The following is a 19,400-nucleotide window of genomic DNA, read 5'->3' on the forward strand; positions in this document are numbered from 1 at the left end:
TACACCGTCTTGAATGATCACTTTTATGTTTCGAATATCATATCTTGACATCTGTATATCCAATAAGTCTAAAATTTTACCAAACATACTTTTTTGTAAGTTTAATCAAATCTAACGGTTTGATTTGAATTTTGATGGTCCGATTAACCCGTGTTGTTCAACAATATAAGATGATAGTTACATCAATGTGATACTAACATTTATAAATATATAAATCTATTGTAGATTGTGAACATATATTAATCTCAACTATAAAATATTTTTATATTTTTTAATTGCATTATTCCTAATAATGGATACATTTTAAATATTTTAAATTGTTTGATACGAATTTCTTTTGGTATATTTTACTAACTTTAGTACTACTAAACTAATTAGTAGTTTATATTTATAGCAATAAATTAAAATATCATACTATATTTCGATATATTTCTAATATAGTATGCATTATACAATTTATTTTATTACTTATAAATTTATGAAAAAAATTAATGATTCTCAGGATCTAATCTAATAATAATAATAATAAATTTAATATAAAAATTTAGCACCACATGTAAATATCTAAGAAAGACAGAGAAGCACAAATCCGACAACAGTGAGAAACAAATAATTATTGAAGTGAAAGATAGCACGTACGATTCCTATGGATCAACCAAATATATTAGCTGTCAACTTACTTTGCGAATTAAAAGATAATGTTATTCATTTTAGTAATTAAATATTTTATATAGGTAACGTTTACATATTAAATATTTTAGTAATTAATTGGATTTTTTTATGTTCACAAAGATAATGATATTCATTCTAGTAATTAAAAGTTGAATAAAGGGGTCCGACCCTTATTCCGATTGAGAAAATTCTGTACCAATCCATATATTCGCCACTGACTTTTCCGAACTGAATCTTTAAGCTACAGAACAAGCGAATATATTTGCTGCCAACTTACTTTGCTAATGGAATTTTTCATTTTAAATTATGTGGAAAAAAATGTTGAGGTAAACACTAAATTTTAATAATGAGTATTTAACACTAAATTTTGATAAAATATTTAAAATTCATGATGTTGCGTAATATATATTTGTAAAATTAGCATATTTTATTTGTTTTAAACATAAATTTCTTATGATTATGGTATGATTGAGGAGGGTGTATAATAACTAGCAATAATAATCGTAGCATTGTAGATTGTGCTATAATTTGGGTTCAACTTTTATTGAGTTTGAATAATACAGATTTTCACGTGGATCAATCTATTGATGGGTCGTATTTGAACATAATTTAACCCTATTTTAACCGATACAAAAGCAAAAAAAAAAAAAAAAAGATTATATTTATCTCAATTCAATCCAGAATACATAAGGCAAATTCATTGTCTGGACAATATGTCAAGCTCAAATTTGTTATTAACTTTAATTCAGAACTCAATTATTAGCAAATTTAATTTGTGCTTTTATTTGATAATTTATTTCAAAAATATGATGTCAATAGTACATTTGTTTAGCTTTCATGCATGTGTAATAAATATTAAGTGATTATAACAATTATGAAAAATAACATGAATTTATCCACTAGTAAGTATTAACACTCCCAACTTTTTTATGAATAATGTCACATAATTTAATTTAACAAAATATTTATTATTCTAAAATTTGAAAAAAAGTATTTTTGAACAATTAATTGGGTTGGGCAGATATGTTTTCTCAAAATGAAGTTGGGCAAGCTGAAATGGAGCATCGCAAGTTGGTGGGCATCTTCAAATTTCACAACGGGTGAATATATTGCTGCGGCCTTTCTACAAGTTGAATAGTTTATTTCAATATTATTTTTTTTATTGTAGATGTGCTATGTCAACATTCTATACTTTATTTAATATATCTAAATAGATATATATCAATCACGCAGCACAATGATTTTTGTGACTTTAATTTCTAATTTAAATATTACTAACATCTACCTATAAATATGCACGAAGAGCGCATAGTTTGCTACACAAATTAAAGTTGAGAAAGAGGAAAAAGAGAGAGGAAAATGGAGGGAGTTGTTTCCAGGAAGATAAAAGTTAAGGCATCTGCAAGCAAAGTTTGGAAGGCCTACGGCAGCCTTAAACTGGCCGAGATCGGGGTGGCAGCGTTTCCCGATAAATACAGTGGATTCAAAGTCCTGCAAGGCAACGGTTACGCTGGAACCATCATCCAAGTCTTTTTTGCTCCAGGTATATATATATGTTGATGATAATAATAATAATTATACATGATAATAATATTTGATTGAAAACATGCACTAACAGGGGTGGAGGGGCCGCCATCGTACAAAGAGGAGTTCTTGGTGGTGGATGATGTGAAACGAGTGAAGGTAGGGAAGTTTATCGAGGGCGGGGTTTTGGAACAGGGGTTTAAAAGTTATGTGGTGACGTTGAGAGCGATAGATCAGAAGGATGGGAAGAAGGATGAGTGCATCATGACAGGTAGCATCGAGTATGCGTTGTATGATGCAGCTGCTATCCCTTTGGTTACCAGCTCCATTGAGGGTCTCCTTGCTCTCATGCAAGCTGTTGCAGATTACGTGATTGAAAACCGCAAACTCATCACCAACTGACGCACATCTATATCCTATTTTCTTTGCTTTTAGTTTCGATGTTTACGATCCCTCTGTTGTGAGTTTATGTTATGTATTTGAATAAAGGAGGGAGTCTGCAGGACTTGTACTCTTTCTTTCAATAAAAATAAATCTATTTTGGTAATTTTTCTATCGTGCATTTTATTATAGTTTCAGCGATATTTTGCTATCTTTTGATGATAAAATATATTTAACCGAGTGATATATTGCAGATCCTGCTTCCAAGAGTTTTAGCGAATGAAAAGTGAAAAATGAAGCTATAATTAAAAATTTGACAACTTTATATATCCAGTTAGCGTGCCAATGGCTAAAACTGCGAAAAAATTAACAAAAGGAAGCCCATAATCTTTCTTAAATATATTCCAACTCAAACTTAGTTTAGGAAGGGTTCTGCCTGTTTAGAATTACTTTTCTAGAATTCTTTTAGCTATTATTTTTGGAATACTGTTGTTTTTGAAATTTATAACATTTTGTTTGTAATTACTAAAATTGTTCCTAATTTTTTTTAATTAAATAATTTAAAATTTATAATTAATTATTAAATTTTAATTATATGTATGAGTTTAATTAGATGCATAAGTATTAAATAATAATTATGAAACATGAATAATTAGCGAAATTATATAATATTAAAATAAAAATTGACCAATTACAAAATATAAAAAACAATTAATGATTGAAGATCAAAACTGTAACGGGCCTATGTTGGAGGACCAAAATCGAGTTAGTGGTAATATTTGAGGATCAAAAGTGTAATAATTCCGTTAAATAACTTGTGGTAACACAACATAATTATCGGTCAGAGTGACTGATTATGTTGTGAGGAATGTACAATCTAATTTAAATAAATTTTCGTAAGAATTTATTGGTTATAAATATTGGATGTTTCTAGTTCTTAATTAATACGGTTGTTAAATTAAATCTTGAGAACATTCCAAAGGTTGTTTAGTGATTACAAATTTGTAAGGTTTTACAGACAGATTAGAGACGGAAATTTATAAGGTTTTACTGATGGATTAGAGACGGAATATTTTTGCACCAATAACCAACGTTTGAATTTCCCTCATTTTCTTTGGCAAGAGTAGAACATGTATTGGAACAGTACAATTGAAAACAAACCCATTTCAAATTAAAATTTCACCAATGTACTATTTAGATTGAAACTTTTTGTGGTGGAATGGTAATTTAAAAATCGTTCATAGTAGAAAAAATACAAGATTTTATAAGTTAAATGAAATGAAAGTAACACACACACACACATATATATATATATATATATAGGAAATTAACAATTTGACAACTTTATACATCCAGTTAGGCGTGTCAATCCTAACACTGTGGAAAATTGACAAAAGCAGGAAGCCCAAGACCATTCCTAATATATTCCAACTCAAACTTAGTTTAGGAACAATTATTCCTGTTTAGAAATACTTTACTAGAATTGTTTTAGCAACGATTTTTCTAAGAGTGTTGTTTTTGAAATTTATAACATTTTGTTTGTAATTACTACAATTGTTCCTAATTTTTTAATTAAATAATTTAAATACTAATTTAAAATTTATAATTAATTATTAAATTTAATTATATGTATGAGTTTAATTAAAATATGTATAATAATTTAGTTTGATGTGATAATAATTTTGAAAAAAGAAAATTTCGTCCTATAACTTGGTTTGAATTCATTTTGGTTCTTTATCTTTGGCAATATTAGATTTAGTCCTTTTATTTATCATTTTTTGCATGAATTTGGTCCTTTAGCCTAATTATTTAAGACTCTTTTGCCATTTTGATGGTGAAGGCTAATAGTCCATCATAATGTTCTAAATATAATGAATATAAATAAATATTTTTTTCAATAAACCTAAACTCTTATACCATTCTAGACGAGCATTAACTATGAGATGCAAAATAAATGGATATACAGTAAAACCTCTATAAATTAATACTCTATAAATTAATACTCTATAAATTAATAAACTCTCTAAAATAATAAAATCTTCCCGTCCCGACTTGGGCCTTTGTAAAAAATCATCAAATTCGATAAGATAATAAAATAATAATTTTTTTGGAAAATTCCTTTATAAATATTAGGTCCCATTAAAACTCTAAATTAATAATTTATAAATATTGCAATTATAAATATTATTATAATTTACTAAAATGTGAAGTCTGTAATGCTTTACGCATTTGATCATTCATGGATGATTTTACGATGCCTTTTAGATGATAAGACATGGTTGGGTGTTATGAATTATTTTATTATCATATTGAGATTTATGTAGTATATGTTTCATTCATCATGCATGAATATATTTAATTGGGTATAATAGTTATTTAAGTGCAACGAATTAATGTAAACATGTATATTTAAGTTATTCCAATGAATTGTGTCTATGAATATAATAGTTAATTGTAAATAATGAATTGATATTATACATGAATATATTTAATTAGTTATAAAAAGTTAATTGATGCATGAATATAATCAATGAAACATATATGAATTCATTTATTTTCAATACATATGTACTAAATTTGCTGAATTTAAAAAATCTCTCTTTTAATTAATAAAATATTAATTTATCGATAAATTAATATTTCTCTAAATTAATAAATTTTCATAGTCCCAAGGTTATTAATTTATATAGAGATTTTACTGTTTGGACTAAAATTGCTCTTAAAAAGATGCATAAGTGTAAAAATATCCAAAATTGGATCAAACGACTACAATTAAGTAATTTTGAAAGCTATCGGATTGAAATTAAAATTGATAAATTTAAAGGACTAAATTGAATACCAGATTAAATTAAAGGACTAAATTGAATACCGGATTAAATTAAAGGACTAAATAAATAATTTTTCTAATAACTTTTATATATAAATATTGATGAATATTTATTGTCTAGAGTTTATCATATTTTTTTCTGCAAAATCGAGAAAAGGTAAATAAATTAACGAAAACACAGAGATGGGTAATTGTACAAGACAGGGGCAGTTTTGTCCCTTCAAGGAGGTTAAAGGTTGAAAATGTCATTATAGGGGGTCCTTTTTATTTATTTAATTGATACAGATAAGTTTTTAGCAATTTTCATGTAACACAGGGGTGAAAATGATGCAAATTTTCCAAAATGAAAAGATGCCCGATCAGTAGAATCCGCGAAAAAAAAAATCCTTATTTTGTCCACATCAACAAGTTTTAGTTATTTTAAAATAATTTCAGTTTTAGAAGTCCTGCAATTATCATAATAATAATAATAATTTCGGGTTAATTGGTACTTTTATATTTGGAGTCCTTATTTGGACATTCCTTTATATTCAGGGTACTTTCATGGCCTTTTCTATTGATTTAGGTCATCCTCTAACTGATTCATCTTACACATTAGTAAATCTGAAATTGCAATCTTGGTTCTTTCACACAAATGTTGAATCTTCTTCCGGATTGATTGGTCCACGATATCCGCAAATGAACTTGTCCCCACAATAACAAAAACATCTTGGTTGTGGATGCGGTGAAGAAAATGAAGATATTTAAACTCAATCTATAATGTTGCATAAAAAAAATAATAATAAATAGACTGGAATAAACTCAATCTATAATGCTGCATACTCATTTTGATAGGTTTCCAGCCATCTTTGACTTATTCAATTTTCCATCCAATGCACACTCACTTTGACAGGTTGCCAGCCATCTTTAACTCGAATTCGGAAAATTGTTATTTAAGATGATGATATATTTAGAGACATTCGTTGAAATTATATTGTGCGTATTCCTTAGAATACTATTAGGCATGATTTATTATTTGTTTGGAACGCTCTCTCGTAACTATTTTAAGAGTATTTTTGAAAAACATTGTGGTGTATGCATTAGTTTGAGTTGGAATATATATAGGAACAATTTTCCTGTTTGGGAATATTTTTTTAGAATTGTTTTAGTAGTGATTTTTGGAACTGTGTTATTTTCAAAGTTTGTAATATTTTGTTTGCAACTACTAAAATCGTTCCTAATTTTTTAATTATATAATTTGAATAATAATTAAAAATTTATAATTAATTATTAAGTTTAATTATATATATGAGTTTAATTAATTGAATAAATATTAAATAATGGAATGAAGTAAACATTATGAAATATGATTAATTAAAAAAATATTATATTTAAATAAAAATTATCCAATTAAAAAATATAAAAAAATAAAATGAAATCTAATCTAAACTCTCCTAATCAACGGCATCCATATCGTCCTTAATCAGGGCAGGGGGTCCTTGTTCGACCGCATTGATGCAATTCGTGGAATTTGCGTCAAACCTGAAAGAATTAATTAGTAATTTTTAAAATAAAATAATATCAAAATAAAAAGATATTGTGATTCTTGAACTAAATAGATGTAATAAATTATAAAAATTTCAGAACGTTACCGAATAATTACAGAAATTGACACAATAATTACATAATGTTATCGAAATAATTACAGAAAATGACACAAAATTAGTAAATATTTATTCACATATTGCACAGTTTACATAAAATAATTCGCCCAAGAAATTATACATTTTACATACAAAAACTACACATATTACATACATAAAAAATTGCACAAAAATTTCGCCAAAAAAATTACACATGTTACATACATAAATAAAAATAAAACCATGTATTTTGATTTTAAGAACTTGTAAATAATCCTAAAAATTTAATATTTTCATATTTGAAGTATGTATAATAATTTAGTTTGATGTGATAATATTTTTTACATATAAATATTGGTGAATATTTTTTTCAGCAAAATTAAGAAAAGGTACATAAATTGACCAAAACAAGAAAGGGGATTGTTGCATAAGATAGGGACAGTTTTGTCCCTTCAAAGCGGTCAAAGATCGAAAATGGGTCAAAATGTCATTCCACTCCCATTTCCAACGCGCGCAGCCAAAGCTCCGTTCTTTTTATTGGAGAGGGTTTTTTTGGCCAAAATTTATGATTATAGGGGGTCTTTTTATCTTATTTAATTAATATAGATAAATTTTTAGCAATTCTCCTATAACATAGGGGATTATTATGCAATTTTTCTAAAATAAAAAGATGCTCAATCAGCAAAATCCCCAAATAAAAAAACTCTCATTTTGTCCACGTCAACAATATTTGTCTGCTTTAAAAATTTCAATTATCGGAGTCCTTCAAATACCCAAAAAATATAATGCCTATATTTGTTTTTATTTTTAAGTTATCTTTGAGACGAGTCAAAACATACTCATCGTTTGTTATAATTCAAAAGCACCTTATCTAGATTTTTTTAACTATTTTAACATAAATATATATATATATACACATATACACACATATTATACATAAATATATATAAAAAGTTATGATTTGACAATGATAGTAATTTTTGTTTCCCAAAATACAAAATTAAACATACAATAATTATTTTAACTTATCTCTAAAAAATAAATTCAAACATACATACTTTTGCTAACACACACTTATTTATCTTTATTTTTTTCTCTATATCTTCAAAAAAACACTCCAAAAATAAATCCAAAAAATTTTGAGTTAATTTTCACCTCTATAATCGTTCTCGTGTTGGACTCAAATTTGGTGTGGTGTGCATGTGTGAAAAGGGTGCAGACAGTGTGATGTGGGTTGTCTTTTTGTTTAGGAAAATCTAATTACCATCGTTTGCCATATAAAAAAAATAAAAGAAAAAAATTGACGGGTAAGTGAAATTAAGAAAAATAACGCTCTCCGCCTCGTTGCTTTTCAACTTGTGTTGACAAGTGACATGAATACTACAAACATGCTTTTTAAATCAATTCATCGCAAGTAGTTGCAGGTCATTTCAAACTTCAGTCAGGTCACTATCTTCTCGCTGGCGGCTATGATGCAAGTTGAAAATTTTATTTCAAATTATTTCTATATTTCATTTAAATATATTCTAGTACATGTTTTGTATATAGATTATATATATTTTATTTAATATATACACATTATGTAGATATATCAATCACACAACATACAATGTGTATTTTGATAAAAATCTTTTTAATTTGAATATTGCTAGCATCTATCTATAAATATGCATGAATAGTGCATAGTTTGCTACACAAGTTAAAGTTGAGAAAGAGGAAAAAAAGGGGGGAAAATGGAGGGAGTTGTTTCGAGGGAGATAGAAGTTAAGGTATCTGCAAGCGAAACTTGGAAGGTCTACGGCAGCCTTAAACTGGCCGAGATCGGGGTGGAAGCGTTTCCCGATACATACAGTGGATTCAAAGTCCTGCAAGGCGACGGCTACGCTGGAACCATCATCCAAATCTTTTTCGCTCCAGGTATGTATATATATGTTGGAGATAGTAATAATAATGATTATACATGATAATAATATTTGAATGAAAACACTGACAGGGGTAGAGGGGCCGCCGTCGTACAAGGAGGAGTACATGGTGGTGGATGATGTGAAACGAGTGAAGGTAGGGAAGGTTATCGAGGGCGGGGTTTTGGAACGGGGGTTTAAAAGTTATGTGGTGACGTTAAAAGCGATAGAGAAGGAGGGGAAGAAGGATGAGTGCATCATGACAGGTAGCATCGAGTATGCGTTGTATGATGCAGCTGCTATCCCTTTGGTTACCAGCTCCATTGAGGGCCTCCTTGCTCTCATGAAGGCTATTGCAGATTACGTGATTAAACACCACAACACCACCACCTACTGACGCTTTTCATTGAAAGTTGTGAGTTTATGTTGTGTATTTAAATAAAGGAGGGAGTCTGCTGGAATTCGTACTGTTTGTTTGAATAAAGACAACGCTAAAATACACTTTTCCCTTCCAACTATTATCTATGTACTAATTACCCCTTGAACTATTATTTTATTCACTTTTCCCTTGATTTTAATAGTCAATTGATTCGACCATTCTGCTGTTAGAAGAGGGCGTAAATATCACTTTTGTTTCTTAATTATGTCATTTATTCGAATTTGATTCCTCGTGTTTCTACTTCATCAGAATTAGTTTATCAAGTTCAAAAATCTCGTCAAATTTAGTCATAACTACTAAAACTAATGATTCCCCAAAAACAAAAAGGACCGCGTATGTACTAAAATTAATGATTCGCCAAAAACGAAAAGGACCACAGATGTGTTAAGACTAATGAATCGCCAAAATAAAAAAGGACCGTGCATGTGCTAAGCAGAGGGGGGACCCACTGGGCTACTTGCCCAAAATCTGGGCGACCACCATCTGTGGTGGGCAACTGCGAGTCGCCTAGTGGTGGTGCATCACCCCCCCTTGCTATGGTGGGCAACTGTGAGTCGCCTGGTGATGGTGGTGCCAACGCCTAACACTGTGGAAAATTGACAAAAGAAGGAAGCCTAGGATCGTTCTTAAATATATTCCAACTCAAACTTAGTTTAGTAACGGTTATTCCTATTTAGAAATACCCTTTTAGAATTGTTTTAGCAATGATTTTTGGAACAATGTTGTTTTTGAAATTTATAACATTTTGTTTGCAACTACTAAAATTGTTCCTAATTTTTTTAAATTATATAATTTAAATAATAATTTAAAATTTATAATTAATTATTAAATTTAATTATTTGTATGAGTTCAATTAAATATTGAATAAATATTGAATAATGGAATGCAATAAAAATTATGAAACATGAATAATTAGCGAAATTAAAATAAAAATTATCCAATTACAAAATATAAAAAAAATGAATGATTGAGGATCAAAATTGTAACAGGCCTATGTTGGAGGACCAAAATTGAATAAGTAATAATGTTTGAGGACCAAAATTATAATTATTCCATTAAATAACTAGTGGTAACACAAGATAATTATTAGTCAGAGTGATTGATTATTTCGTGGGGAATGCACAATCTAATTTAAATAAATCTTTGTAAGAGTTTATTGGTTATAAATATTGGACTTTTCTAGTTTTTAATTAATGATGTTGTTAAATTAAATCTTGATGATGTTCACAAGGTTGTTTACTGATTAGAGAATAGTCAGTTGACGTCCCTTGACTAACGGAAAGATAAGGAAGGGTGAGGTTGTTAGATCGTACCAATGGCCATAATCAATTTATCTATTATAAATGATTGTCATTTTTGCACCAATAACCATCTGTGGAATCGAGCATGATCCAAATTTTAAATGGAATGTATATCTCATATTTAATATCTCTTAGGTATTATTTTCTATTTGGTTTTAGACTTAGATAATAAACAAAATTCCCCTCTTTCATTTTTACTTCCACTTTCAAGAAATTAATTCGAGACCAATCTCTATGAACTCCATCCAACTCACTATTTTCACAAACTTTTAGTAAAAAATTCTTTTTTTTGGTGAATTTGATACTCATAAATCGAATATTGTATTATCTCCAATCAATAGAGCCCGAGGAGCTAGGTTCCATATCAAAAAAGAAATTTTTTTTAAATAATTCTAAAAAAATTATATATTCATATTTAAAATATGTAAAATAATTTAGTTTGATGTTATAATATTTTGAGAAAAAAAAAATTCCATCCTATAACTTTGGTTTGAATTCATTTTGGTTCTTATCTTTAGTTAGATTTAGCCTTTTTATCAATCAATTTTGCATGAATTTGGTCTTTTAGCCTAATTTAAGACTGTTTTGCTCTTTTGATGGTGAAGGCTAATAGTCCATCATAGCTCTAAGTATAATTAATATATACAAATATCTCTTCAATAAACCTAAACTTTAATACCATTCTAGGCGAGCATTAACTACGAGATGCCAAATGAATAAATATATAGACTAAAATTTCTTTTAAAAAGCTGTATAGGGGTAAAAATATCTAGAATTTGGTCAAATGACTATAATTAAACATTTTGAAAACTACCGGATTGAAACTAAAATTGGTAAATATAAACGACTCAATTTAATAACAGACAAATTTAAAGGACTAAACAGATAATTTTTTCTTCCGAATTGATTGATCCACCATATCCTCAAACAAACTTGTTCTCCACAACAACAAAAGCATCTTGGTTGTGGATGGGGTGAAGAAGATGAAAACATTTAGACTCAATCTATAATGCTGCATAAAAAAATAATAATAAATAGACTGAAATTGAACATAAATAAAATCCAAATCCTACCACTGCACAATATATTCCACAATAAGACGCTTAACGTAAAAATTCAAAAGTTCATACACAAACGTTCTCAATTCTGATTTATGAGGAAATTAACATTGCATTTACCATCCAATATTTATCTCAAATCCCGACTCGCAAAACTCCAATAATCCAAATACATTTATCCTATTCTTGAACCTTTCTTCCTCAATTTTATGAGAACTTGAACTTGAACTTGATGCGATTAGTTCAATCTGATGTGTTTAGTGTCCTTTCCTAGGTTGCATGTGTACCAGGTTCGTAGTCAACTGTTATGTTGGATCCAAATTTGGTGCAGTGTGCATGTGCCAAAAGAGTGTAGAGTTTCATCGTTTAATTACCATTAAGAAAGAAAAACAAATAAGTTAACAAATGCTAATTGGATAATCATTAAATTAAACAAAGATGCTTATTGAATATTTTATTTCAAATTAAGTTCATAAATACAGCTCAATATATTCGCCTGGCGGCTATTTTGCGAATTGAATATTTCAAAATTCTGTGACTTGAATTTCTAATTTACATATTGCTGGCATCTATCTATAAATATGCATGATACATTTATTTTTGTGTTGTTTATGCAAATTCACTACATATATATAATGATACAAATTTATTATCTCTTGACTTTTATAAATGCCAAAAATGTTACATTTGGCATATTCAATCTTCCAATGCACACTCACTTTGACAGGTTTCCAGCCATCTTTGACGTATTCAATCAGCCATCCAATGCCCACTCACTTTGACCGGGGTTTCAATAATGCTTGCATCTGTCTATAAATATGCATCAAGACCGTATAGTTTCCTACACAAATTGAAGTTGAGAAAGAGGAAAAGAAACAAATTAAGGGAGAAAAATGGAGGGATGTGTTTCGAGGGAGATAGAGGTGAAGGTATCTGCAAGCGAAACGTGGAAGGCCTACGGCAGCCTCCTACTGGCCGAGATCGGGGTGGAAGCGTTTCCCGAAAAATATAGTGGATTCAAAGTTGAAGGGGATGGGTACGCTGGAACCATCATCCAAGTCTTTTTCGCTCCAGGTATATATAATATTGTTGATGATAATAATAATTATACATGAATTTTGAAAATGCATGCATGGATTGATGATATGATGAAATTGAAAACAGGGGTGGCAGGGCCGCCGTGGTACAAGGAGAAGTACTTGGTGGTGGACGATGAGAGACGAGTGAAGGTAGGGGAGTTTGTGGAGGGCGGGGTTTTGGAACAGGGGTTTAAAAGTTATGTGGTGACCTTGGAAGCGATAGAGAAGAAGGGGAAGAAGGATGAGTGCATCATGAGAGGTAGCATCGAGTATGAGTTGAATGATGAAGCTGCTTTGCCTTTGGTTACCAGCTCCATTGAGGGCCTCCTTGGTATCATGAAGGCTGTTGCTGATTACGTCATTAAACACCACACCTCCACCACCACCAACTGACGCCCATCCATACATATATGTTATATATCAATTTCATCGCTTTTAATTTGGCTGTGAGTCTTTGTTAATGTATTTGAATTAATGAAGGAGGGAGTGTGCGTGTGTCTGATGTGGTACTGTACCACGTTGTTCTTCTACGTTTCTAATACTGTATTCGAATATGTAAATTTGATTTGATTGATTAGAACTTTTTTTCTTATAAAATTTATAATTATTTTTATTTCAAATAATTTCTAGGATCTATTTTATAATTTTTAAAATTTAAATTATTATTTGGTCTAAAAATATATTAATATTTGAGCACAAACTATAAAAATTAAAATTTATTTTGAATAAAAGCATTAGATAAATTTCATTTCATTAAATAATTAATCAATTTTTAAATTATAGTTATTTACATTAGAGAAAAATATTAGAAATAAAATTAAAATTTATTTCTTAATTTTTTTGGTCAAAGTTTATTAAAATATTTTTAGAATTTATCTAAAATAAATAATTATAAATTATAAACTATTTTAATATTTATATTAAAATAAAATTTATTTATTTTTTAATTATTAAAAAATAAAATTTTATTTATTTTAATTTATTGTCAAAGTTTATAAAAATATTTTCAAACATAATAAAAATTTAATTAAAAAAAATTAATAGTTGCTACAATTTATCTCGAATGTAAATAATTTTAATTTAAAAATTAATTTATTATTTAATAAAACATATATCTAATACTTTTACTGAAAAAATAAATCTTAGTTTTTATAATTTGTGATCAAATATTAATATATTTTTAGACCAAATAATAATTTAATTTCAAAAATAGTAAAAACGATCTTAAAAATTATTTGAAATACAAATAATTATAATTTTAGTATTATTTTATTATATATAATAAAATAAAAATTTTCTAATGTTTTTAGTTTTGTAAACAATAAAAAAAAATCTTATTTAAAGTTGTTCAAAGGTAACAAAAAAACACGTTTTCTTTTTGTTGTTTTGGTACCATTAAATATTAGCTTTGAAGTCAAAGTCACATGAGTTAATAGGAGATAACAACTGTTAAAATCCACATGCGAGGCACATGGCCTCTGTCGTTAACTTAGGACTAAAAGGTGTATTTTTGTGTTATGGTACCAAAAGCCGAACCTGCAACAATTGTGGTACAAAAAATAAAAATGACCTTTTCTGACAGGACTAGAAAAGGATTTAGCCCGTTTATTATTTATTTGAAACCCTCTCTTGTAACTATTTTAGGACTATTTTTTGGAACACATTGTGGTGTATATATTAGTTTGAGTTGTAATATATTTAGGAACGATTTTTCTGTTTATGAATACTTTTTTAGAACTGTTTTAGTAATGTTTTTTGGAATGGTGTTATTTTAAAATTGTAATATTTTATTTGCAATTACTAAAATCGTTCCTAATTTTTTTAATTATACAATTTTAAATTTATAATTAATTATTAAGTTTAATTATATGTATGAGTTTAAAAAAAATTAATTATACAATAATTAAGCATTTAAAAAAATTACTTTTAAGTTCTCGAACCATGTCCTGGAGGAGGCGGGCTACAACTAGATATAATCTATAAAATTATACTAAATATTAATTTTTTAATTACAAATTATTCATAAAATTGCATAATTTACAAAATATGAAAAATCAATATAGAAATGGCATACATTCTAAAATTTTTAATTACAGAAAAATCTGAAAAAGTTATTGGACCTGGACCCAATGAGCAATAAGATTTTGGTGCAACTTATTATGCAAGTTCTGATTTTGGTGCAAATTTAAAGAGTATTGGAGCTTAAATAGTGATTATCTTTGGATTTAAGTAAAGAGTGCAAGCTCTAGGATGAGGTGGTGTTTCAAACATTTTTATGATTGTATTTGACGTAATAATTGTGAACATGAAGAGTAATAATAACTGCAAGTATATTAATTGATACTTGTTTCATTTGTTATCATCGTGATATCTCATTTTGTCCAAGTATTTTAGTGTCATTTTGTTTCAGCTTTGCTTAAAAGAAATAGGAATTAAATAAAAGGGAGTTTTGTCTACAACTACAAAATTAATGACGGATTCAGTGACAAAATCAGTCACAAAAAAGAGACGAAAATAAAGATGAAAAGAGAAACAACATAAGATAATCTTTTACGACGGATTTGAGACAAATTACAGACGGATTAAAAGACGATTTGTCTAGGGTTGTTTGTTAAATGAGACAGATTTTATAACAGATTACATTCTATCTGAAAATCTAGTGACAGATCTGGCGACGGAATTAGCTATTGGGTTTTCATTAACAGATTTTTTTATGGAATTTTTTCGTCGCTAATGGAAATATAGGCTTCAGAGACGAATTTCTTCGTCTCTGAAACTCTATTTTCTTGTAGTGAGATGCTAACAAAATGAATTCGTTATTAGACGGATACTCAAATCAAAAGGTATTCATAACTTCTCAAACATGTACTTATAATTATCTGATATTTGAAAAGAAGTGATTATAAGTTACCCATATATTTGACATTATCTATAGAATCTAAGGAAGCTGCTTTGAATCGTACAGAAAACCCAAATTTTGGCAAAATAAGTTGGAAACAAAAGATTCCCTGCAAATTAATAATAATTGTTAACTAATTATTAGAAGTCAAGGAAGACATCTTCTCAGACTTGAGAACATGTCAAAATTATTGGGTTTCTTATTCTCATGAAACAAACAATTAGCAGCGTTTTTTGATTAAAAATTTTCCCTCATCCACTTCAATAAATGACAAAAAATTTATGTATATCGATAATTTGCTATCTTTTTTAAAGCTAAAATAATAACAACGCCATTTTTAATCATGAGCAAGTCGGGGGGTGGCCGACGACTCAGGGGAGATGAACCCTCTTTTTCTTTTTATTTGTTGCATTTTTTATATTGTAATTAATTAATATAATGTTTTAATTTAATTATGTAGCTTTATGTCTAAAAATATAAATTATTAAGAAACTAAAATTTATATATTGTAATTTATAGAAATAATATCATTTCAAAGTATACCCAACACAAAAATTACATAAACTAACAATATTTAAAAATAAAACCATGTATTTTGATTTTAAGAACTTGTAAATAATCCTAAAAATTTTATATTTTCATATTTAAAATACGTATAATAATTTAGTTTGATGTGACAATATTTTTTACATATAAATAATTTTTTAGTATTAATCATATTTTTTCAGCAAAATTAAGAAAGGGGATAGTTGCATAAGATAGGGACAGTTTTGTCCCTTCGAAGAGGTCAAAGATCGAAAAAGGGTCAAAATGTCATTCCACTTGCATTTCTAACGCGCGCAGCCAAAGCTCCGTTCTTTTTATTGGAGAGGGTTTTTTTGGCCAAAATTTATGATTATAGGGGGATGTTTTTTTTTTTTTTTTTATATCTTATTTAATTAATACAAACAAGTATTTAGCAATTTTCCTATAACACAGAGGATTATTATTCAATTTATATAAAATAAAAAAATGGTCAGCCAGCAAAATCCCCAAATAAAAAGACCCTCATTTGGTTGACCAACAATTTTTGACCGCTTTAAAAACTTTAATTATTGGAGTCCTTCGCATATGGTGTTGGACTCAAATTTGGTGCGGTGTGCATGTGTGAAAAGGGTGCAGACAGTGTAAAATGATTAGTACGAAGATGCTTTGAAATTAATACGTCGGAAGTGGTTGGACGCCAGGTCAATATCTTCGCTGGCCTGGCGGCTATTAATTTGCTGGCCGCTATCGTGCAAGTTGAAAATTTTATTTCAAATTATTTTTATGTTTTATTTAAATATATTCAAGTACATGTTTTATATATAGATTATATATTTTTTATTTAATAACAATATATATATATATATATATATATCAATCACAATGACGTGTATCCTGCTAAAAAGTTTTGACTTGAATTTTTCCAATTTGAATATTGGTAGCATCTATCTATAAATATGCATGAAGAACCCATAGTTTGCTGCACAAATTAAAGTTGAGAAAGAGGAAAAAAAGGGAGGAAAATGGAGGGAGTTGTTTCGAGGGAGATAGAAGTTAAGGCTTCTGCGACCGAAACTTGGAAGGTGTACGGCAGCCTTCTACTGGCCAAGATCGGGGTGGAAGCGTTTCCCGATAAATACAGTGGATTCAAAGTCCTGCAAGGCAACGGTTACGCTGGAACCATCATCCAAGTCTTTTTTGCTCCAGGTATATATATATGTTGATGATAATAATAATAATTATACATGATAATAATATTTGATTGAAAACATGCACTAACAGGGGTGGAGGGGCCGCCATGGTACAAGGAGGAGTTCTTGGTGGTGGATGATGTGAAACGAGTGAAGATAGGGAAGTTTATCGAGGGCGGGGTTTTGGAACAGGGGTTTAAAAGTTATGTGGTGACGTTGAGAGCGATAGAGAAGCATGGGAAGAAGGATGAGTGCATCATGACAGGTAGCATCGAGTATGCGTTGTATGATGCAGCTGCTATCCCTTTGGTTACCAGCTCCATTGAGGGCCTCCTTGCTCTCATGAAGGCTATTGCAGATTACGTCATTGAACACCAGAACACCACCACCTACTGAGCCTTTTCATTTGGAAGTTGTGAGTTTATGTTGTGTATTTGAATAAAGGCAGGAATGGTACTGTTTGTTTGAATAAAAACAAGGCTCCTTGAACTATTATTTTATACACTTTGTTATATATATGAGTTTAATTAATTGAATATTTTTAAATAATTAAATGCAGTAAACATTATGGAATATGAATAACTAGAAAAAAATATTATATTTAGATAAAAATTATCCAATTACAAAATATAAAAAAATAAAATAAAATCTAATCTAAAATCCTCTTAATCAGCGACGCCCATATCATCCTTGATCGGGACAGTGGGTCCTCATACCACTACATTCCCGCATTCGTGGTGTTATATAATATTAATATTAATTTTTGAGCAAGTCCATACATCATTGCCTCCAAACTTTTAATTTTTTCATTCTTTTGGTCAATAAATCTGACCAACCCTTTTTCTCAAGCTCAATTTACATTCTCTTTATTTCTGTTTTGGGGATCCAACAAGTTTTCTTTCTGGATTATTTGTTGTCCACCATGTATGAACTAATGCTGCCATTTCTCCCACACGCATACTTTATTCCTACATAATTTGTATAAAATTATCAGATCGATGACAAGAATAATAAAGGGAATGCGAATTGGAAGAACAATTTGACATTTCTAAAATGCTTCTCAAATTGGTAATGAAAACATAACACAAAAAATTGGTATAAAGGCATAAAATTAGCTTTATTTTCTTGGATTTTGCCCAAGTACTTATAAGGAGGCAATTCAACCCCATTTATAGAGTATATATATACAGGGGTAGTTTCGTTCAATTTCTTTCCACCTGAGCAGATACACGTCATTGTCATTATATTGCATGATTGATATATATATATATATATATATATACACACACATATTGTTATTAAATAAAAAATATATAATCTATATATAAAACATGTAGTAGAATATATAAAAAATAATTTGAAATAAGATTTTCAACTTGCCCGACAGCCGCCATCGAAGATATTGACCTGATGTGAAGTTTGAAAATGGCTTCCCACCACTTCCGATCAATTAATTTCAAGTCTCCATAGCAGGTGGATTTTGTCAATAGAAGTTGAAATGCAAGTAGGAGGAGAGTTTCATTTTCGTTTATCTATTTTGCTTTATTTTTTTATATGCTAAAGGATGATAATTAAATTTTACTAAACAAAAAAACAACCCACATTTTACACTGTCTGCACACCACACCAAATTTGCGTCCAACACGACAAGGATTCCAGATAAATACATGAAAATTAACTCAGAATTATTGGGTAATTTTTAAAGCCCTAAAAAATTGTTGAAGTGGACAAACTTAGGGTTTTTTTTATTTGGGGATTTTGCTGATTGAGCATCTTTTTATTTTACAAAAATTGCATAATGATCTCCTGCATTATAGAAAAATTGCTAAAAACTTATCTGTATTAATTAAATAAAATAAAAAAATCCCCTATAATCATAAATCTTGCCGACAAAAAACCCTCTCTACTAAAAAGAACGGAGCTGCGGTAGAAATGGGAGTGGAATGACATTTTGACCCATTTTCGATCTTTGACCTCTTTGA

General features: G+C 28.9%; 4 protein-coding genes across 4 annotated transcripts; all 4 read left to right on the forward strand.

Annotated features, from left to right (window-relative positions):
• On the forward strand, window positions 1,981-2,749 carry LOC105166830 (S-norcoclaurine synthase-like). The gene is made up of 2 exons (XM_011086320.2): window positions 1,981-2,215; window positions 2,291-2,749. The coding sequence occupies exons 1-2, from the start codon at window positions 2,032-2,034 to the stop codon at window positions 2,596-2,598; spliced, it is 492 nt and encodes a 163-aa protein (XP_011084622.1). The 5' UTR covers window positions 1,981-2,031; the 3' UTR covers window positions 2,599-2,749.
• Window positions 8,734-9,339, forward strand: LOC105166931 (S-norcoclaurine synthase-like). Its single transcript, XM_011086452.2, has 2 exons — window positions 8,734-8,943; window positions 9,020-9,339. Exons 1-2 carry the CDS (start codon window positions 8,760-8,762, stop codon window positions 9,322-9,324), a joined length of 489 nt encoding a protein of 162 aa, XP_011084754.1. The 5' UTR covers window positions 8,734-8,759; the 3' UTR covers window positions 9,325-9,339.
• LOC105166932 (S-norcoclaurine synthase-like) lies at window positions 12,572-13,389 on the forward strand. The gene is made up of 2 exons (XM_011086453.2): window positions 12,572-12,799; window positions 12,890-13,389. The coding sequence occupies exons 1-2, from the start codon at window positions 12,619-12,621 to the stop codon at window positions 13,195-13,197; spliced, it is 489 nt and encodes a 162-aa protein (XP_011084755.1). The 5' UTR covers window positions 12,572-12,618; the 3' UTR covers window positions 13,198-13,389.
• On the forward strand, window positions 17,198-17,920 carry LOC105166831 (S-norcoclaurine synthase-like). Its single transcript, XM_011086321.2, has 2 exons — window positions 17,198-17,434; window positions 17,510-17,920. The coding sequence occupies exons 1-2, from the start codon at window positions 17,251-17,253 to the stop codon at window positions 17,812-17,814; spliced, it is 489 nt and encodes a 162-aa protein (XP_011084623.1). The 5' UTR covers window positions 17,198-17,250; the 3' UTR covers window positions 17,815-17,920.

The sequence above is a fragment of the Sesamum indicum genome, linkage group LG7 (assembly GCF_000512975.1).
Source record: "Sesamum indicum cultivar Zhongzhi No. 13 linkage group LG7, S_indicum_v1.0, whole genome shotgun sequence".
Classification (NCBI taxonomy): Eukaryota; Viridiplantae; Streptophyta; class Magnoliopsida; order Lamiales; family Pedaliaceae; genus Sesamum; species Sesamum indicum.